At 34.2% G+C, this 21,898-nt stretch overlaps 2 protein-coding genes across 7 annotated transcripts; both read left to right on the forward strand.

The window, feature by feature from the left end:
• The first annotated feature begins 201 nt into the window (after positions 1 to 201).
• On the forward strand, positions 202 to 10,565 carry LOC111315667 (uncharacterized). 4 transcript variants are annotated; one of them, XM_022917566.2, is made up of 10 exons: positions 218 to 5,370; positions 6,261 to 6,459; positions 6,542 to 6,692; positions 6,822 to 6,945; positions 7,101 to 7,175; positions 8,459 to 8,546; positions 8,634 to 8,904; positions 8,992 to 9,034; positions 9,108 to 9,211; positions 9,892 to 10,565. In XM_022917566.2, the coding sequence occupies exons 1-10, from the start codon at positions 243 to 245 to the stop codon at positions 10,351 to 10,353; spliced, it is 6,645 nt and encodes a 2,214-aa protein (XP_022773301.1). In that variant the 5' UTR covers positions 218 to 242; the 3' UTR covers positions 10,354 to 10,565. The 4 variants fall into 4 exon arrangements, 3 of the variants coding, with proteins under 3 accessions (XP_022773302.1, XP_022773301.1, XP_022773300.1); XM_022917565.2 differs by having other exon boundaries at positions 219 to 5,370; positions 8,456 to 8,546; XR_016330759.1 differs by lacking the exon at positions 8,459 to 8,546 and having other exon boundaries at positions 203 to 5,370.
• A 933-nt stretch (positions 10,566 to 11,498) lies between these two features.
• On the forward strand, positions 11,499 to 16,461 carry LOC111315144 (UDP-sugar pyrophosphorylase-like). 3 transcript variants are annotated; one of them, XM_089749489.1, is made up of 11 exons: positions 11,499 to 11,800; positions 11,918 to 12,023; positions 12,296 to 12,384; positions 12,591 to 12,731; positions 13,029 to 13,138; positions 13,882 to 13,999; positions 14,074 to 14,144; positions 14,488 to 14,593; positions 14,756 to 14,816; positions 14,899 to 15,831; positions 16,243 to 16,461. In XM_089749489.1, the coding sequence occupies exons 1-6, from the start codon at positions 11,600 to 11,602 to the stop codon at positions 13,907 to 13,909; spliced, it is 675 nt and encodes a 224-aa protein (XP_089605615.1). In that variant the 5' UTR covers positions 11,499 to 11,599; the 3' UTR covers positions 13,910 to 13,999; positions 14,074 to 14,144; positions 14,488 to 14,593; positions 14,756 to 14,816; positions 14,899 to 15,831; positions 16,243 to 16,461. The 3 variants fall into 3 exon arrangements, with proteins under 3 accessions (XP_089605615.1, XP_089605617.1, XP_089605616.1); XM_089749491.1 differs by having other exon boundaries at positions 11,781 to 12,023; positions 14,899 to 15,016; positions 15,755 to 15,831; positions 16,435 to 16,452; XM_089749490.1 differs by having other exon boundaries at positions 11,781 to 12,023; positions 14,899 to 15,016; positions 15,755 to 15,831; positions 16,243 to 16,381.
• Positions 16,462 to 21,898: the final 5,437 nt, after the last annotated feature.

The following is a 21,898-nucleotide window of genomic DNA, read 5'->3' on the forward strand; positions in this document are numbered from 1 at the left end:
TTAAGCTATTAAACACAATTTATAAGTAGTTGAAACAAATAAAAATAAAAATAAAAATAAAATATGCTCTTTAATTTTAAATACAATTATATATAAAATTTTTTTTGTACTTTAATTTCAAATTAAATAACTGCAACATATAAATTTAGAATTAAAAAAATAATATTTTTCGAGATTTAATTAATTAAAATAATTTTATGAAAATTATAAACCCGGTTCATTGTACGGATCAAAAACTAGTAATGGAGAAAATTGCCGGCTGCAAAATGAAACGAATACTCATGCAAGTTAAGTCAGACTCAGAAAGCAAAAGTCCAAACCAGCCGACCATGGATCCTTCCTCCTACGTCCGCAAGCATCAGCACCACCACAACAACAACCCCAGGTACGTCCCTTTCTCTCCTCCTCTTCACCCTTGTCCGCCTCCCTCTCATCCTCCTTCTCCCTGTCAGCACAGCCCTAAGAATCTCTACCCTTCCCGTCACCACCTCCCTCCACCCCAGCCTCCGCCACAACTGCGGCCGCTGCCTTCTCCACCACCACCACTACCACCACAACAGCAATCATACTTCCCTCTTCCTGTCCCACCACCTCCTTTGTCGCGACAGCAGCATCATAATCATCAACCTTACAGCCCTCATCATCCTCAGTACACCTTCAATCCCAATTTCAATTCTAAACCTAAACCTAGCCCAAACCCTAACCCTACCTATGTTTCCCTCCAAATCCAAGATTTCCCTCAACGGCGCGTGCCTGAATTCGGTACCCGCTCTGATTGCTGGCCTGATAATCGGGTATCTAGGCCCCATCCGGTTTCCAATTTGGATCGGGAGGCCCATTATCATCAGGTTGATCGAAGAACCGCATGTCCGGAGATTGAAAGGTTTAGGCATGATTTAGAGGGAAGTTCTAGGTTTAGAGATTTCGAGCTGAATCAGAGAGAAAGAGAGGAACTTTGTAGGTTTCACAGTGATCGGTGGATTTCCGATAAATCTACTAGGGATTTTGGGATTGTTTCAATGAGATTTGAATCTAATTCAAGTCTTGATCATGAGGTTAATGAAAATGTGAGATGGGGTTCGCGCTTACGTGATCGGTTGATTGACAATGGAAATGATGAGATTAATGAAAGAGATGAGATGAGGGTTTTTTCCAGGAAAAATGATTATGATTATGATTATGATGCAGAAAAAGAAAGGTTTAATGAAAGGGGAAGTATTAGAGAGATTAGTCATGAATTTAATCGGACTCCAAGGAAGCATATACAAAAGAAGAGTTCTTTACTTAGGATTCAAAATGCGAAACTGAATCATAGGAGTAGGGAAGATGAGAGATCACATTATTTGGGTTATTATAATGAGGGGAAAACTGGTACTCTTAGAGGAAAAGATTTGGTCTTAAGTTCGGATCATGGAATGGAAGAAAAAGAGAGAGAAGATAGCCCTGTTGAGCTTGATGTGTCTTTCAAGTCAAATTCATTGGTGGCTAAGGCAATTGTGACTCCTACTAGTTTTGCCCATATTTCTGATTCGAATTTGGTGCCTAAAAATATCAAATTTGGAAAAGTTACGAGATTTGATAAGGATAGTTCGAGTTTGCAAACTGGTAAGGCCAATGAGAGTAGTGCAAAATTATATGGTTCCACTTATGTTGTAAATAGGGGTTCTGGTTCTGAGGACTCTAAGCAGTCTGAGGGGAAAGTTAAATCTTCTGGTACTGGTAATGTGCAGGATGGCATTAAAAAGCCTTGTTCAAAAGGAACCAATGTTTCTCTTAGAAAGGGTAAGTTTAAAAAACCTCACAAGGCTACTGTAAAATTGGATGATTTGTCATGCATTACTAGAGATGCCTCCATTTCTGACAAGAAACCTGAACCATTAAAGGGGAAAGCTACAATTCCTTGCATTGGTAATATGGGGGATGGTGGTGCTCAAAATTGTTCTAACAGGGCCAATTTTTCAGTTGGAGAGAACAAAGTGGAAGGGACTCTTAAGAGCACTGTTTCAGATAAAATTGGTGCTAGTGTTGGTAAATCATCCATCCTAAAGACTACCAAGAAGAAAATAATTGTGAGGAAAGTGGTAAAAAAGGTTACCAATTCCCCCTTGATTTTGGCAAATTCAGAATTAGCAAAGAAGGGAGATCAACCTGTTAAGGCAGATACCCCTACTTGTTGTCTATCTCCTACCACCGTGTCAGACAGGAGTGTTACACCTCTTAAAATGGAAATTGCTTCTGTTGCTGGGGATTCAGTCCATGGTGTTGATTCAGACTGTTGTCCTAAAGAATCAGTTCTGCTTCTTGAAAATGAGAAAGTGAATGGAGCGTCAAGAGACATCTCAAGGGATGTTGGCACTGATGTTGATCCTGATAGTTCAGTTGCACCTAAGATTAAGAACAGCTCAACTCATCCTTTTAGTTCTTCAGGTCATGAGGAGACCAAAGTTGATCAGGGTTATTTTAATGCTGATAATTCAGTCGTTGGCCCTCATATCATTTCAAATACCAAGGAGGATCGTACTGAAAAACCAAATGAAACTATTAAATCTGGCACCCTTATTGTTGAAGATCTTAACAAGCAGTTTTACCATAATGAAAGCAGCATTAATCATGGTTTGTCAAGATCAGATAACATCAAAATGCATGGGGATATTGTAGATATATATTCATCTGTTCCAATGTATAACTCCACTGGTTTTGACTGTGATTCATCTAACACCCAGGAGATAAATACTGCTTGTGACATTGGCAATTTTAATTCTGGTTGCAAGCAGGTTTGTACAACTTCTGGCGGTCCAATAGTTGAGGATGGTACCACTGAGGGATTAGAAGAAGCTAATTGTTTAGTAGGAAGCAACAAAATAACTCATTTGCCATGTGAAGAGGAAACTCTCATTAACAGTGGTTCCATCTATGCAGACTCTTCCATCCAGAACAGAAGTACAATTGGCTCACCTGATATTGGTTATGTTAATTCAGGGGAGAGAAACCGTGAGGTAGGTGATGGTTTTGTTAAACATCTTTCCCCATCCACTCTATCACCTGGGAATTCTGACACAGAGGGAATCCCCGATGCTATGGAATCAATAGAATGTGGAGATGAATATGCAGCTAGCATCCATAAGCGAAAAGTTGGCATTAGTGAGTTAGATTTGTCAAGCTCAACATTTACTGACATTTCGTTAGGATCTGCAAATGTATTTACCTCTGCAAATTGTCTGGATGGTACCATAAGTACATCTGGAATAGATTGCAATCCTGCTGAAGCTATTAGTGGTATTGGGTGGCCTGATGTTGGCTTACGGCATTCTAGAGATAAAGTTAGTATTTTGCAGGGGAGCAGCTTAGATGATACCTTTCCGGAGGTGAGTGCTAGTGCAGATGGAAAGTCTCCAGAGAAGAAAAAGAGAAAAATCTCCACCTCCGGTTCTAGTCTGACAGGACCTGTAATCAGCCAGGAAGTTGCAGTTTCTGATATCTCTAAATCTTCTCTACAACTACCTTCCAATTTTACTGATGATCTATTGCAATTGGAACAGGAAGTTAAAGTATCTAGTACAGATGGTCTCCACACTAAGGGTATTGCATTATCGTGTGTAAACAATTCAGTGGCTGGACCTTCTCAGGCTGTTGGCACTTTTAGTTATGCCTGCAGGGATGATCACCCAAGCATTTATGCTTGTCCAGCTTTCATTGAGTCAGTTGCTCCAAGCTCCCCATGCCTTTATCCGTTAAAGTTAGGTGGTGAGCAGTTATCAGGTGAAACATCAGTTTCTGCTGTAAATAACCATCTAATTGATGCCACGGATATTGAAGGTGATAACGGGGGAAAAGTGCATGAGGATACTGCAGAAGATCAAAAAATTATTTCTAGTGAGGTAACTCAATGCAGAATTATTCCAGAACATAAGTCTTCCAGCTCAGATCAGAGGTTTCCTAGGACAGATGTGGAAGATGATAATCATCTTCCTCTGAAGGATGATTTTCCTTCTGCATCTAACTCTTTGGTTTTTGGAGTTGATACTAATGAAGTTTCTGCTGCCTACTCCAATGATGAAGTGGTGATGCCTGCACCTGATATACCGTATGATGTGGGTTTCCCCATTAACCATGATAACCTAGTTATAAGCAAATTGACTTGCAAAGCACATCTCTGCCAAAACTCAGAAGAGAAGGCTTTTAGTGATGAAAAACATTCGGATGATAAGCCGATGATTGAAGGTGATTGCAGTTCATCTGCCCTTGTGTCATATTCACATCATAGTAAAACTATTTTGAAGTCAAATGATGCAATCCAAACCAATCAATTAGTTGCTGGGAAGGCAGGATTGTTGCCATCACATGATTCCAAAAATACTAATTCCCCCAATTTCCTTAGTGGAGAAACACATGGGAGGAAAAACCAGCTTAGTCATGTTGTACCCAAGAGTTATCCTACTTGCTCATCTCTTGTTTGTTGTGCTTCCAAGAGTACAACATCTTCTACCAATATCACAAAGCCCCAGACATGGCAACAAACTGATAATTCTTCTGCCTATCCTCTGTCTGGAAACAAACCTTCCTTAATTGCCAATCCTTTGCGAAGGCAGATGCCAAAAAAGGCTTTACATTTTCAAAGTACTTCTTACATTCGTAAAGGTAACAGTCTTGTTAGAACATCTATTTCAGTTCCCTTTCTTCCCCAGGGTTCTCATTCTTTGAATTCGTCTGATTACCGGCTGAACTCTGGGGTTGTGGATGAAGTGAAGAAGGGCACAGGACCCAAAAGTAGAGCTGATGCTGTTGACCTGAGAATAGGAGGTGTAAATACCTCTTTTGAGAGGCCTACTACACCCCCCCTATCCAATGTCACCAAAATACCAAAGCAAACCATAAACTCATCAGGAGAGTGTACCTCTTCCCCATTAGCAGAGCCTTCTATTGGTGATTGCTGTGAAACTACAACAAAACATCCAAGTTCTATGGAAAATAATGATGTGCTCAATTTCCCAGAGGAGGGACTGAATACTTCTGAAACTGTAAATCGAAATGGTTCAGTTAACAATTTGGAAGATTGGACCGAGCAAAATGAAAGTGACTTGGTTCCTTCAAATGCAAAGAGGGTGACATATGTAAAGCCAAAATCAAATCAATTGGTTGCAATTTCAGATTGTGGCCGTAACTCTATTCTCGATGCTGATAAGAACCAACCCTTTTCTGCATCCTCTGATGGCTACTACAAGAAAAGAAAAAACCAGCTAATTAGGACTTCCCTTGAGAGTCATATCAAGCAGGCAGTTACCATCTCTGATGGCAAATCCAACTCAGTGGGACAAGTGGCTGCTAAGGTTATTTCAAGTAGAACTTTTGGTAAGAGGCGATCTAATAAAGGTATATGTTCATGGATTTTCTGTTAGCAGAATCTTTTATTTTTCCTATTGAGCAATTATGTTTTTTGTTTCATGTGCATTTTATCGAGCACCAAAAGTACTAAATTAAGTTTTGTGCTTTTAAACATTTCTTGGCTTTTTATGACTTATTTTCCTTAATTTTATCCATGAAGCATTAAAATGACATCTTCGTTCATCTTTATTCTCCTCTGTCTCTGTTGGAGTGTAATGTTTATGTTTATTTTCTGCAGCACTTGCAATTGAAGGCTGTTTTCACTTTCCCAACGCTATGGGAGTCATATAGGATTGGTGTTAGCCATGTCTTTATACAAATGACTACTTGTGTTTTGGAATTTTATGCATTAACAATCATGAGAAATGGCTGCCTGAAAACTATATCTTTAACCAGATTTTTATGCTAATTTTCTATGTTATTTTTCTTTCACCTAATTTGCCTCCTTTGACCAATTCTAGTTTCCTTTTTTTGTTTTTTTTTTTAATCAAATTTTATATTTTAGTTCCCCCCCTCCCCCCCCCCCCCCCCCCAAAAAAAAAAAAAAACCATGTTTTTCCTCAGTGACAGAATGGTAAGCTAGCTTTAATGGTCAAGGACTCATGTTGCCTCTGTCAAATTGTCAAGTCTCAAGTACACACTTCTATCAATTGCAATCTGTTTTAAGTAATTTGTATTAAATCATGTTTATTGGTTGTTGCTAGTTATTTCTATTTTAGGGCCATCTCTAAATTTTACTGTGACCATCAACCTCAATGTATTAAAATCATAACTTAGTCAATTGGATGATTGTGGAAATTGATTGCAGCAAGTTTCATTACTTTGTTTTGGCATGATGGTTAGTTAGGGGATAGATTAAATGACTAGTCCTTTTGCAGTTGTAGCAAAGACCAATAAACTTTCCAAATTCTCCCTGGTCTGTACTCTGCATGGTGCAAGGCTATCAAATAATGATGGCATTTCACTATGTCATCCAAAGGTCCTTCCACAACTGTTTTCCTGGAAAAGAATGACAAACAAGAGAAGCTTTAAGTTAAACTCCGTTTCTTCCTGCAGTAGTTCTTTATCTACGATCGGGTATAATTCCTGTTTCAGTAGCTTCTTGTTTTAAATATGCACATTTTGTCCAATAAAATAATAAAGTATTGTTCTGTTCCAGACTGAAAATGCTGCTATTGAGGAAGAGAAATACTGTTTATACCAGGTCAATTAATGGATTTTCACTTCAGAAAACAAAGGTATTAAGTGTTGGCAGTTCCAGTTTGAAATGGTCAAAATCTATTGAAAGGCATTCGAGGAAAGCCAATGAGGTAGGGTGTTTCATGGGCTAGTTGACCTAGTTTTTATATCTTTCATATAGACTTCAAAACAGAATTGATGATAGAATACTTGCTTAAAATGGCTTTTTTGTTCTTGCATTTTATATAACTGTTTAATAGGAAGCTACACTAGCAGTTGTTGAAGCAGAAAGAAAGAAAAGAGAACAAAATGGCGGTGTTTCTGGGACAGGCAAAAGAAGTCACTCTCGCTGTAAGGTTGTTCATGGTACAGAACTTCGGCCAGGTAGGCCAATTAGCAATCTTAGTCTGTTACATGACAATGTTTTTTTTTTTTTTTTGGACTTTGTGAAGTAATGCCATTGTATCTAATGTGTGTGATGTTTGGTTTTGAATAGAATGCTTCAAACATATGTTTCGTGTAAATATTTGATATTGTAGGAGAACGTATATTCCGCATTGGTTCACTGCGCTACAAAATGGATTCTTCAAGGCGTTCCCTTCAGAGGATATCAGGTGACTCTTTGATTTATCTCATTGTGTTTCTTAGGTCCCTTGTTTATGCTTTTTTTAACTCCAACAGTGTGTGTGGAAGTAAATCTGATATAAATTGAACACATAATGCCAGATGTTATTAGAAAAGCTTTATTGTACTTAACGCAACTTTCTGTATCTTGTGGTGTGACTATATTGTGTTTATGAAAGATTACATGGATGGTTAATGTATTGTTTTCAGATTGCTGTAACTTTGTTGGTATCAGAAATAGTACTATTTCCTTTTTCTCTGAGTAAAATCATAGGCCTTTATGAAATTCCGTCATCTGGGTTCCAACAAGTTTAATTTGGGAGGAAGATGAAAAGGGAAAGATTGTAGCTGTGTCGGTGAATTTTCTGAGGTGCGATTTCACATTTTAACTTTGGGAGCACACCTTATTAAAATGAATTTCCTCCCTTAACCTTATCAGTCAAGTATTCATTTGAACCCCCTTCACTTGACCATGCTCATTACCTTTCTCACTGACTAGCTTTTCAGGAAATTTGATGAACCTGAACCGGCTTAAAATGAATCTAGCCCTTAATCCTTTGAGGAAAGAAAAAGAAAGAGTCCCGCCTTCTGGCCTGCTCTGGACCTTTGCCCTAGTCTGAAAGATCCCACCACTTGCTTATTTGCTTGCCCCATTTCCATAATTCTGCTTGAAAATTAACCTTAAGAATTTATCTAGCCCGCAGATCGAAGGGATGATAGGAAAGAAAGTGCTGTAAGATCGGTAGCTCAATAAGGGGATTAGAGAAATGCTTCAGAAGCTTTTTTTTTTATGCTTACTGTTCTTTGATTTCCACCTCTGCTTACTTAATCTAAAACTCTAGCTTGGTAGAAGATGAATTGAATTGCCATGTTTTTCAAATGAAAGTTATGTATGCTTTTCTCTGATTGTTAAATGATTAGAAATAAAATGTTTGTGTTGGGTTTGTTCATACCATAAATGAAGAAGCATCAGATTACTTACTGACCAAGTTGATGGAATCGAGCACATTCTTTCGGAGCAAGGCTTGGGTATTGCTGTATTAAAGAGCCTTGTTTGGCTGTCAGACCTGTTAATGCATCACCTCATGGGACTCATCACAATTTTTTTTTAGATATTTTGGTGCAGAAACACACAAGGTTGTGATGTAAATAACTTTCTTCTATTAGTTTCTAATCAGCACCTATTGTCTGCACCAATGGTGATGTCCTTTTTCCTTTTTTTTTTTAGTTTTTTTTAATGCTTTCATAACTATACTTACTTTCTGTTTAGAAGACAAGTCGTCATGCTCTGCTGGTCACCTATCAGAAAACATTACCAAAATATCTTATGTCCCAAGGAGATTATTGATCGGGAATGATGAGTATGTTAATGTTACCATATCATAAAATGTTAATTTGACGGAATTACCTACAATGTATAAAATTAAAATAAATTCTGAGATCCGCAGGTATGTTCGAATTGGCAATGGCAACCAGCTTGTTAGAGACCTAAAGAAGCGCACTTGTGTTTTGGCAAGTGAGAAAGTTTGGTGGAGTTTGCACACTGCCAGGTTGCGACTGGTTAAAAAGCGGAAGTACTGTCAGTTTTTCACGAGATTTGGAAAATGCAACAAAGATAATGGAAAGTGTCCCTACATTCATGATCCCTCCAAAATTGCTGTATGCACAAAATTTCTCAAGGGTCTATGTTCAAATCCCAACTGCAAATTGACTCATAAGGTTCATCACTTATCTGATTGATTTGACATTCTGCTGGAGATTGACTTATATGGTTAACATCTGACCTTTGATTGGATTTTTGTGCAGGTCATTCCGGAACGAATGCCTGATTGTTCATATTTTCTGCAAGGTGTTCCTTTTCTGATCATGTTTTTCTTTTTTCTAATCGTATGAATACAGAACTCTGACAAAATTACTGGCAGGTTTGTGCACAAATGAAAATTGTCCTTATAGACACGTACATGTGAATCCCAATGCCTCTACATGCCAAGGATTTCTTAGGGGTTATTGTGCTGATGATAATGAGGTAGTGCCTTATCATTTTTAAATACTATTTTAGCCCATTGTTTTGCATTTTGTGCCATGCCCCGTTTAATGTCTTGTTATAGAGACATCTTTGTCTTGTTTTTGCTTGGTTGGTTCACATTGTTCTTAATAATTAGTATTAGAACGTTGAGGAAATTTACTTGAAAAGTGAAGAAAATCTTTTTACTTCTTATACTCTCTGGCGTGCAATCTTAATTTCTCCAAACTTTCGTAACCTGATTTTGTTTACTGTTGCACTGATATTTACTCTATTTTGATTCTCATGTATTTTTTTCTAAGAAATGACAAAATTACTTGAATAGTCTCATGGTATCCTGTTTTCATTCCATAACTTTTTTTTTCGTTTATATGGATTTACTCAAATTCTCTTTGAAATTACTTGAATAGGAAGTTATAATTATGATTATTCAACACGTCTGAACTGTTGAACTTTTTTTTAAACCTATCTATATATTCCTTTGGCCAAACAAAAACCTATCTATATTCTTCCGCCCTTGCCTCTTCCTAGGAGGAACTTAGATTCTGCAAGTAATGCACACACAAACTGATGATCATCCATTGTTTTAGAAATAGATTTTCTATGATTTACTTTCTTCTGAAATGCACACACAAATCACACTAACATTGAATAAGTGAAATGGAATTTATCTCTGCTCTCAGTGTCGGAAGAAGCACAGCTATATCTGTCCCAAATTTGAAGCAACAGGGTCCTGCCCTCAAGGATCTAAATGCAAGCTTCACCACCCCAAAAACCGAATCAAGGGAAAGAAAAGCAAAAGGTCAATCGAACATAAGAATGCTTGTGGGCGTTACTTTCGTATTGACATTTCTGAACCGAAAAGAATAGTGTCTGAAAAACACAAGGCACTAGATGATGGCAACATTTTCTTTGATGGGAAATTCTCTGATTACATTAGCCTTGATGTTGGCGATGATGAAGCTGGAGAACTTCATAAAGTGATTTGTGATCAAACAACCTTCGGTGACAATGATTCCTCGGATCTACAATTAGATAATCTCAATGAGTCAATCAAACCTATTCGTATAATGAATGAGTATAAGATGACACAATCACTTCTGGTCAGTGAAGCTTCAAGTGTTAAGCATGTGGCCATACGGTAAAGGAATTGAACATGCTGCATAGAGAGCAATTTTTATTTATTTTGGCCTTCTGTCGCTGGAGAAGATTTTTAGCATCCATAGGCTTTCTTTTTTATTTCCTTTTCCTTTGGTTTAAATTTTCCTTTTTTACAGCTACCTTACGTCTTGTGTACCCTATAAAAGAACAGGAATTCAGAAATGGAGTAAATATATATATTTTGTGATTTTCATCATTTGCTCTTTCGTGCAAGTATTGAACTTTTGTGAGTGAGGATAATATGTTGTTGAAATGTATCTGCACTTTTTGCTCATAAAATGTGTGACTGAATTGATATCAGGAGTCAAATGCCACCAAATGGTCGATTATCGAATTGATAGCCAGCGATTTTCTTTGTTTCTACACCACCTTCAGATGCATGCTCAGCACCAAAAAGAGTGGTCGTTAAAGGCAATTTTTGAATAAAAACACATTTAAAAAGAAGTACGGAGAATGTTGAGAATAAAATTCACTCAGCCTTAAGATTTCAAACATGGCTGCAACTTCCTCCTTCATGGCTTGCACTAAATTCTCAGAGTAAGGTTGGGGTGGAACCTATAAAACTCTCTTGGCCTAGATGTATCTCCTATCATGTTTGTTTTAGCTTTTCTGCTTTAGCAAACAATAAAGGAAAAACAAAATAAGAACAGAAGCATATACAGCGTTGCAAAGAAAATATGTATACCAATGATTGATAGCATTTTGATGGAACAAACAGTGTATAATCTCCTTCATGAAAAGGAATATTATCAAATGCAAATATCTCCAAATCAGAACAACTTCCATCATTTTTCTGATGCATACCTGTGTCATCACTTTCATGGATCAGTTCCATATTGTTGCCAGGCTTATCAAAATCCAGAAGCTGAGCAAAGCTTTCATCCACAATTCATCTTCTTAGAAGGCTCTTCACTTGATTGACAAGGAACAGAATCAACCTCTTTCTCATCAACAGGAATCTTTCTTTCCTCACTTATGCTTTAGATCTAGACTTGTTGGGGTTGTTTTTGACAAATCCAAGCTGGAAAAAACATAGGAGAGGGAGAGAGGAATTTTTGGATAGCGATTAAAAAAATCCATGTCATCAGAAACCAAAAAATTAAATTATAAAATTCACAACATTAAAATCAATGATATATCATTAAGTTAATGTCTGATCATCGGTCACATCTTTCAAGGCTACATTCTCTCTGATCTTCTTCCTTTCTCTCTCCTTCACTTCACATTCACATGATAAGCTCAGTTTCGTTTTGGACTCTTACGTATAAATTATTTCAAACCTCCTCTTCTTCTTCAATCCTTTCTCTTTTTTTCGTTTTTTATTCGAAAATTACAATGCCGGCGACAATGACTTCGGCCAGATTCAGTGGCAGAGATTCTCTCCAACCTCAACCTCGACGCCGGAATCTCTACCTCCTTTCACCGGATCAAGTCTTGCATTCCCAAATTCCATACCTTTTTTCAAAAAAATAACAATACATTTCGTATATATATACATATAGGTATACTAATATGTGAATTATGTGCTCTATTTTGTTGTTTTGGCAGATTGCATTGACAAAGATGTTGTTGGAGATGGGGCAGAGCCATTTGTTTCAGCATTGGTCAGGGCCTGGCGTGGAGGACAACCAAAAGAAAGCCTTTTTTCACTCAGGTTTCTATCTCTGTTTTTTTAAGCTGCGCAATTATTTTTAAAAATTTAATCTTCAAATTTGGCTTTTTATTTGTTTTGGTAAATGCAATAAACTTATGATTTAAAAGAAAAATTAAGGGTATAAAAAGAGTTTTTTTTCTTTCCTTCTGCTGTTTTGAATATGTTTGAATTGTGTACTAGTGATTTTCAGTATTACATCTTAGAGTTTTATTTATGTATAGGACTTAAAAAAAAAAAATTATAGGTGGCTAAGCTAAATTCAATCTATCCAGGGGGTTTCGCATCCGACGTTAAAACCGCTAGGGAGCTCTTAGCGGACTCTAAAGCAGGGAAGAACCCATATGATGGCTTCCCACCTTCGGTAACAAAATCAGTCTCCACTTTGAAAACTTTTAATTTTTATACAATTTCTTATAATGTAATCAGTATCCAATTGTATTAAATTTACATAATTCATATTAATGTAAATGGACATTAATATCAAGCTTTCTTTACCCGGTGTCGTGTCCGTATCTCCATTGTCTTCTGTGCAACTGTCTTTTTTTACAGTAAATGTTTTTTTTAAAGGTTCCAATTGGAGAAATTCTCTCTTTTGGTGATGATAATTTCATCAAATTTGAGGAGGCAGGCATCAAAGAAGCCCAAATTGCTGCATTTGTTCTTGTTGCAGGTGGGCTTGGTGCAGGTCTTGGATACAATGGAATTAAGGTAGATAATCTACAAACTAACAGTTAATATTTTGTTTCTTCTGTTAATTTTAATTATTTGGTTTCATAGAAGCTTACAACTTTACATAGTTGATATATATTTCATAGATACTTTTGTGTGTTGGTTCCCTTGGCTCATGCTTGTTTGCACAAGATATTGGATAGATGCTTTTTCTCCTTTGTTAAAGAGGGTTGATCACATATTTGATGTTGTAGTGATTAAATCAGTTCCAACACCCTTGACTAGTTTTGCTACTTCAAACAAAATATTTGACCAGCTACTTTTTACACCTTGTAGGTGGCACTTCCAGCAGAGGCCACAACTGAAACATGTTTCTTACAACTCTATATTGAGTATATTCTGGCTCTTCAAGTCGCTGGCAGTAGGCTCAGGCTCACACAAGGCTTGTATGACATCTTATTTTTTAGGAGTTCTTCCACATTCTATAGCCTTTTTATAAATGTTGCTCCTCCATGTGATCACTAAAGATTTAAGTGTTATTGTCCTTCAGTATTATGAATGGATGCAGCCAATGAGAGAATACCGAGAAGTTCAGGGTAGTCCATTTCACTTGTTGAAATGTATGAGCAATTGCTTAGTGCCAAACCATGGAAAGAAAGCCACTTGGATGAACTTAGGTTTAAATTATAGCGATCATTGGAAAAGCCACTTTCAAAGAAGTCAAGAATTGACCATTTACTTCAGCTGTAAATTGACCATCCTTCCATAAGGAAATTTGATAGAATGAATAAGTTGAAAAGAGTTTCAAGTTATACTGTGTTGTTTTTTCTATAATCAACAATAGCAAGTGAGCTTGTCCATATAATCAAGCTCTCACTTGCAAGAAAAATCTGATTTATGTACTGAGCTAGGTGCAATTTTCTTAGCTGGCTGAGCTTATTTAATACTTTGTAAACAACCTCCCTAGTCTTGCTAGCAGAAGCAGTTCATATTGTTACAAGACATTTTCCTAGGATAGAAGTATCCAGGTCAACATATTAGCCTCAATAAGTAAAAAAATAGTCAACCTCCAACCTTTCTTTAGAAAAATATTGTATTGTCTGTTGCATTTTACAACTTATTAGCTCTCTCTCTCTCTCTCTCTCTCTCTCTCTCTCTCTCTCTCTCTGAGTGTGTGTTTAAATTTTAGGTACATGTCAAAAGGAGATTCCTTTTGACATCGGATTACACACAGCCACACATTGGACCTTTTAGAATCAAATTCTTTTTTTGGGATGAAACCTAAACAAACTAAACTTCTTAAGCAGGTATGTAATCTCCAAAGATGTGTGATTGGTGAAAGCTGTTGTAAGCTACTTTAAGTTTTCATATTTACTTGCAGGAAAATGTTGCATGCTTAGATGATAATGATGCTAAGCTTGCTTTGGACCCTCATAACAAATACAAATTGAGGTAACCTCTGTAAATCTTGTATACAAAGCATGGTTATATTTTGACTGGTAAAACCATTAGGTTCTTTTCTCAACTCTTTTCTGGTCTTGTTAGACAAAACCTCATGGCCATGATGATGTGCACTAACTTTTTTATTCTAGTGGCCTTTGAATATATGGCATGTCTCTCAAATGCTTAGATTGGTTCTAAAGTCTGGAATCTGGAAATTTTTTTCATGCCTTTGCAAGTTTTTTTTATGTTTAGATGTTGCCTGTTGTTGAAAATTTTCTTTATGGCACAGAAACTCCTTACATTATATTTATGTGATTGTGTCTGCTCCTGCCTTTGCCTCTCTTTATGGCAGTAAGACACAAAAATGCTGGTTTTAAGCTCACACTAAGCTTTAAAATGGAAACAAACTGACAACATCCACGTGAATAAGCTGTAATCTGGCTACCATACACATTTAGGTAATCCGTTTTCTAACTCTTTTTCATCTTAATTGTCTCTGACATTTATTTACACTAGATCAGTGACATTGCTTAAAAAAGTCAAATGTCAGTCTTTGAAATTGGTTTAATGGATAATTTTTTTAAATTTCACGTTGAACTTTTGTCATCACTTTACGCTAGGAATGATACTGGTTTGAGATGGGATGTCTTTTTCCAAGATACAAGTGGACTTCTATTCAAGGTTAACTTCCAAAATCTCCATCATGTCATCTATAGTAACGGCATGAAACTGGTTTAAATAAAATTTTACTATTTCAATGTAGGCAATTCCAGAACCACTGAGAGTCAGTGCAACTAAACAATACCATGTCAACTCTCTTGCTACTCAACAGAAAGCCAAAGAAGTCATTGGAGGAATTACTAGACTCATTCATAGTGATGGTATTTTTTATATATGAAACTCCTCTAATTCCGGAAGCTAGAGCTGCCAACTGAGTAGTATGTGCTTATAAACATATTTCTTTCTGGTCGTTGATGTAGGACTAAAATAAGGTCTACTACACTTCAGTAATTCTGACTTCTTTACTGTCATTTTTCATTTTCTTATGTATAATATATACAATATATATGATACAATGATGCTATAGTAGGTGTTTTAGGCATCAAAAAACCTTTGATTTATGCTGCACTATTTGTAATGCACCATGGAATTGACTTCAGGGAGATCGACGGTGATCAATGTGGAACACAATCATCTTGATCCTCTGCTTAGAGCCTCCGGACATCCTGATGGAGATGTTAATTATAAGACTGGTTATTCTCCATTCCCAGGAAATATAAACCAAGAAATTTTTGGGCTCAAAATCATTATTTAGATGTTTCATTTCTAGAAGGATGTCTAGTGTGATGAATAAAGTAAATGAGCCTTTACAAAGTTTTATCAGATTTTCATTTTGGATTATAACAAGGATTCTTTACTTAAGTAATTGATATGATTAGAAGTACCAAAATTTACTAAGTTTTTCAGCTGCTATAACCGTCATTTTTATCATGATATTTATGAAATTTGATCTGATTTTTTGTCGTGTAATATCTTATCTGTGTGCAGAATTTGTTCCATTCTTTGTCTAATTGCTTTCTACCTCCCTCTCCTGTTATATTTTTGTTTCTGTTTTACAGCTGATTTAGGAGCTTGGTCCATACATTGAGGAGCTCACAAAAACAGGAGGTGCTATTAAGGAATTTGTTAACCCCAAGTAATTCTTTTTTTTTCTTCTAGCTAATTGTGATTGAAACTTGTTAATGTTCTGCTTTTTGGAAGGTTTTACACCTTGTTTGATCTTATAACAAAATTTTGAAATAAAAAGTTTATGGTTCATTTTTAATTCATTAGTTTTTTAAAACCTAAAAGCATATATTTCTTATGAAGCAACGTGAGAAATAGGAAGTTGGCAGAATATTTGGGAAAGATGTAGCATAACAGAATTTTCAAATAAATGGTAATCTCATCTGCATCATCTGTTGAATTTTCATTGCTGATAGCACAAACATTAAATAAATTTATTTTGTTCCTACAAATTCCTGTTGTAGGAAATGTCTTCAAGTTCTGAGGTAGTTATGAATTATGATAGTGAAAATGCTAAACATCCAGCTCCTTTTGTTGTTAGGTTACTGGGAAGTAAAGAAGTTAGATTCAGTTGGTTCTAAAACATGGTGGAAAATTCTTCAACGACTTCGTCTGATTTTATTGGAATGTTGATGTCCCAATATCTTAATTTATGAACTTTGTATATTTAGTTCCTTGTAAAGAAGAAAGCAAGTCTTGACTGTGTCATCTGTTTTGTCCTATGTTACTGCAGGTATAAAGATATTAGCAAATTTTTTTCTAAAATTTTTTTAAAAAAATATTTTTGTCCTTAATTGATTTTGGGATGTTAGCAAGGATTTAAATTGTGATCATGAATATATTTTCGGTTATGTCACATTTATCGTAATTGTGACTATAAAGGAGATTATCATGGTCATTACGATCGTAAATTTTTTTAAAATTTTACACAACTTGTTATAAAATATAATAGTTATAATTATAATTATAGAAATTCTTATTTTATGATCTTTAAAATAATTTATGATATTTTAATTCTTTTATTTATAAGTCAAAATATTTTATTCACATTTTACAGTTTTAATTTAAAATTAATATGAATGTTTAAAATGCTTTTGATGAATATTCTCATTAAGTTCATTGACATAAATACTATAAATACTTATGGCAGAAAAAAAAAATCTTATATGAAGTTAACATCATAATTTAATTTAATTAAAAAAAATAGTGATGAACATTGTATTTATTTTTTATCATGTATGATTATTGAGGGAAGATGATTAGATCAAATTTTTTTAGTATAGATAAGTATACTTTATCATTAGATTAAATATTCAAGTGAAATAATTAAAATAATTAATTAAATCAAAATAATAAAATAATTAATAATTTAATATTTACCGACTCATAAAACAATTAATAATAACACTACAATTATCGAAATTATATAAAAAAATACTAATTTTTTTTAAATGATTATACATGACTATATGCATAAAAATACACAAAAGTAAATTTACTAATTAATAACTCACATTCCTACTAAATTTTCAACTAAATTATAAAAAAAAAAATTCCCTTTCAAATTTTCATCTAAATAAAATAAAGTAAAATATAATTTTAAGTTTTAGATGCCACATGTGAGCTACCCAAAGCCTTCAAAAATCTTAAGTTTTAAGGTAAAAATAAATAAATAAATAAATATTCTATTATTGGTTCGACTGAAACAAAACCCACCTAACTCTTCCGCTTTCTTCTCAAAATTTGCAACCGTGTTTCTCCTTCATTCTAACTCACTCTGTCTTTCTCTAAAAATCCATTAGTGGTCAGATGCTTAGACCTCCCTAACTCATCACTGACACCTCCTAAGTTTCCTAAGTCCTAATCTCTTATAAGTTCCACTCAGTGTCTTTGCCTTCTTCCTCAACACAAGCTGCTATCCACACCATTATTGAACCCAAGCTCGTCATCCTCCCATCTTGATAGTTACGAAAATGTTTTGCTTTCTCTCAACTCTTAAGATCTAAGGTAGAGTGGTCATGGATAAACCCAAAAGTTAATATGTAGAAATTTGCAGAAATTAAGTTGTTAAACTTGCAAAACCTTAAAAGAAAAAAAAAGGTAATTTTTTTCCTGTTAACTTCAACATGTTCTTTGATATTGATTGAGGTTTATGTTTGTTGATTCTTCGTTGAGGAGGTGTTGTTTTGGATTTTTTTTTTCATGTGAAATTTTGTGATTGATGAAAAAAAATGGGTTTTTTATTTACATTTTGGATTGGGAAATGGTGGATGCGGCTTTAATGTCCCGCTATAGCCACCATTGTCTGCTACACTGATATTTTGTGGTTGCGAGATGCTATTACGAGTGTGAATCCCATTTTCACCCCAATTTCCGGCATGTAGCAGAGGCGAAGGTATTGAAACCACAAAATAGCAGCTGCGACGTTGCTATGCTACTGGTATTTGAATCCCTATATGTTAAATCACATAAGAATGATTGAAATCATTTTTTTTTACTTGAATCGACTCAAGAATTCATGATTTTTTTTCATATTTTGTTACAAAAAATCATTAATATTTTTGTGAGGACTCCTGCGTTATAAGGAAACAATGGCAATTTCTAAAAGTCATAAAGTTGATGATGAAAATGATGTAATATCGAATGGATCCAAAAGATGATATTGAGAGGCATATCATCAAGGTTAATGGTATAATCTAAGAATTGATCTGGTATAATTATATGCGCATTAGGAATAATCGGATCAAAAATGAAATGTTAATGGGTATATTTTTTACTCTTTGATAAAATAATCTTCATGTCTTTGGAGAGTGATCGTAAGTATGAAACATTAATTAAAAATTTTTTAAAGAATATGTGGGAATGGGGACAAAGTGGAATGATTAATTAATCATTTATGATTGATTTTGATATGAATATTGATGTGAATATTTGACATGTTAGACTTGGTCATATAAGTCAACAAAGAATTGATAGGTTAGTAAAAGAGAGATTACTAAGTTTTATTGAGAAAGTTAATTTACCATTATGTGAAAATTATCTAGCAGGAAAATTTATAAAAAAACCATTTGGTATAGGAACTAGAGCTAAAGTTCCATTTGCAGTTGATAAATTTCAATATTTGTGGTCTGATGAATGTTAGGTTACAAAAAAAAAGTCAATATTTCACTGAATTCATTGATGATTTTACACGCTTTAGATTCATCTATTTGATTTCTTATAAGCCTGAAGCATCAGAATGCCTTATAAAGTATATGACTTTGGTAAATAATCAATTAGACAGAAACATTAAGGTGTTAAGGAAAGACGAAGAAAGCAAGTCAGTGTGATAATTCCTCATCCTCAAATTAATATTTCCTATGGATTATTGTCCCAACAAATAAGTAATTGTAGGGATGAAATCTTGATATAATTCGAAAAAGCGAGGAGTAAGTCCCAAGCCATAAAATAAGAAAAAAAAAATACACAATTCTCATGTTTATAGGATTAAACAAAGGGATTCGCAAATAAAAGTGCCAATGCTACAACCAACCCATAAATTGTTAAAGCTTCCATAAAAGCCAAGGACGTGAATATTTGTTCAATCAGTTCAAAAAATTATGTGATAAGAAAGGTATTGATAAACAGTTGATCATTCTAAGAACTTCACAACAAAATGGTGTTGCTTAAAGAAAAAAATAGAACCTTTCTAGAAATGATGAGGTTTATGATAGCTTAAGCAAAAATTTCAATAACCTTTTGGAGTGATGCGTTATTAACTGCTATCTATATACTCAATAGAGTACTTTCCATGCCCATTACATCTACCCCTTATGAATTATTGATTAGGAAAAAACTTGATTTCAGTAATTTGAGACCTTGAGGTTATATTACCTATGCACATGAGACTGCTATATACATGTTTATAATAAAAAAATTATACATATTAAATGTTAACTAAACATGTTCCTAATCATTTACAAATGATTTATCTAAGAACATACATTGATTTTAAAAGCTCCTCTGATAGTTCTACATTCATATTGCCCATCCATGAAGGTTTAAGAATTTTTTATTTCTTATTATGGAGACTTGGGCAAATTAATAGGGTTGCACTAATCTTTTTCCCTATTCTCATATATGTTTTCACAAAGTTCTTAATTAATATTTCATACTTATGATTACTCTAGAAAGATTTGCAGATATCTTGAAAAAGATTATTTTGTCAGGAGTCAAAAGTGTACCAATCAACATTTTATATTTGATCTGATCATTCATAATATGCATGTAGTCACACCTGATTAATTCTTGGATCATACCATTAACCTTGATGATATGTCTTTTAATATCATCATTTGGATCCATTCGGTATTACATCAATTCCACTTTTAGCCTTATGATTCTAAAAAATTACACTTATGTCTTCATAACAATAGGAGTCTTTAAAAAAATAGTCATGATTTTCTGTAATAAAATATGAGAAAAATTATAAAATCATTAGTCAACACAAGTAAAAAAATAATTAAGACTCATCTCAATCATTCTTGTGTAATCTGACATCTTAAAGTCAATCAATGACAAAAATAATTTTTTTAAAAAATTTTCAAAAAAAAAAAATTTGAATGTTCTATGTAGGGCATTTGAATGCATGCTTTTTATTAAAAAAAAATAATTTTTTAAAAAAATTTTGCCTAAGGCATTCGGATGCCGTATCTAAAAAAAAATGATCTAAAAATAATAAAATATCAATGGCATTTCAGTTTTTTTTTTTATTCCAAAAATTATTACAATAACCTTAATTATACTAAGAACACAAAAATTATGTCAACTTTTATGGATGTTTGCAAGAATGTAAAAGCATATTGTGTTTTCGCTTATGAAGAACATACAAATTAACTAGAACATGAACCAACTTGGCTCTGATACCAATGAAGGATAAATTTATGCAATATATATATATATATATATAAACATAATCATATATAATTACTTATTTAGTAGAGGCATAAATGAAAACCTGACTTTAATTATTAGTAGTTGAACAAGTTGAAAACTTAAGAACAATTGTCTTTATTTATTTTTATTCTTTTTAGAATGAAGGAGTACATCAAATAAATAGGAATAGTGAAGTTCCTTATTAAGAAACAACTTTCATGAAATAAAAAAAAATAGTAAAAGGAAGAAGAAACAAATCCTTAAACACTTGACAATCAAAATAATCAACTAAATTAGAAGAATAAATGAGAAATATTCCCTAAATAAATTAGGAAATTAAGCTGCACTAATGTAGAAGAATAAGATTTGTACTAATGTAGGAGAATAAGATTTTTACACTCTCTTTCAAGCTGGGTTATGAATGTTAATCATACCCAGCTTGGATTTAAATCTGTCAAAATGTTTCTAGGAAGAGCTTTAGTCATAATATCTGCAATTTGAGAACTTGTAGGGGTATACGCCAATTTGACTGATCCATTTTGTATCTTTTCCTTTATGAAATGTCCATCTAGCTCTATGTGCTTAGTCCTATCATGATAAACAAGATTTTTGGCAAAACCTATAGTAGTTTTATTGTTACAAAATAGTGTTATAGATGTCACAGTCTTAACTTTTAATTCTCTAAGCAATCTTATCAGCCAAATTCCTATACAAATATCATGGGACATTACTCTAAACTTAGCCTCAGCACTGCTCATAGCTACAATAGATTGCTTTTTATTTCTCCAAATAATCAAACTACCCCAAACATAAATGCAATATCTAATAGTAGACCTTCTATCTATTACTGATCCAGCCCAATAAGCATTTGTGTACACCTCAACTGCCATGTCTATTGACTTATTAAAGTATATACCTTAACCAGGATTCTTTTTTAAGTACTATAGGATGCCATAAATAGCCTTAAAATACTATTTAGTTGGATTATTTATGTATCTACTTACCATTCTTACTGCAAACCCAATATCAAGTCGTGTGTAAGAGAGATAAATAAGCTTCCCAACTAGTCTTTGGTATTGCCCTTTGTCCATGAGGGAACTTCCATATTCACTTCCAATTTTACTAGTTGAGTCCATGGGTGTATCAGTAGGGTTGCATCCAATTATACCGATTTCTTTGACTAAATCAAGTACATACTTATGTTGAAACACTAATATTTCATTCTTAGATCGAGCTACTTCCATCATAAGAAAATAATTAAGGAACCCCAAGTCCTGTATTTC

Source organism: Durio zibethinus, chromosome 20 (genome assembly GCF_047325235.1).
Source record: "Durio zibethinus cultivar Kanyao isolate XHJ-2024 chromosome 20, ASM4732523v1, whole genome shotgun sequence".
NCBI lineage: Eukaryota > Viridiplantae > Streptophyta > Magnoliopsida > Malvales > Malvaceae > Durio > Durio zibethinus.

Coding starts and splice junctions, on each gene's coding strand:
- LOC111315667 (XM_022917565.2), top strand. CDS start 243: ATGGAGAAAATTGCCGGCTGCAAAATGAAACGAATACTCATGCAAGTT. Junction 6,693..6,821: donor ATTCGAGGAAAGCCAATGAG/GTAGGGTGTTTC, acceptor ACTGTTTAATAG/GAAGCTACACTAGCAGTTGT. Junction 8,905..8,991: donor ACTGCAAATTGACTCATAAG/GTTCATCACTTA, acceptor ATTTTTGTGCAG/GTCATTCCGGAACGAATGCC.
- LOC111315144 (XM_089749489.1), top strand. CDS start 11,600: ATGATAAGCTCAGTTTCGTTTTGGACTCTTACGTATAAATTATTTCAA. Junction 11,801..11,917: donor ACCTCCTTTCACCGGATCAA/GTCTTGCATTCC, acceptor TTGTTTTGGCAG/ATTGCATTGACAAAGATGTT. Junction 12,024..12,295: donor GAAAGCCTTTTTTCACTCAG/GTTTCTATCTCT, acceptor CAATCTATCCAG/GGGGTTTCGCATCCGACGTT.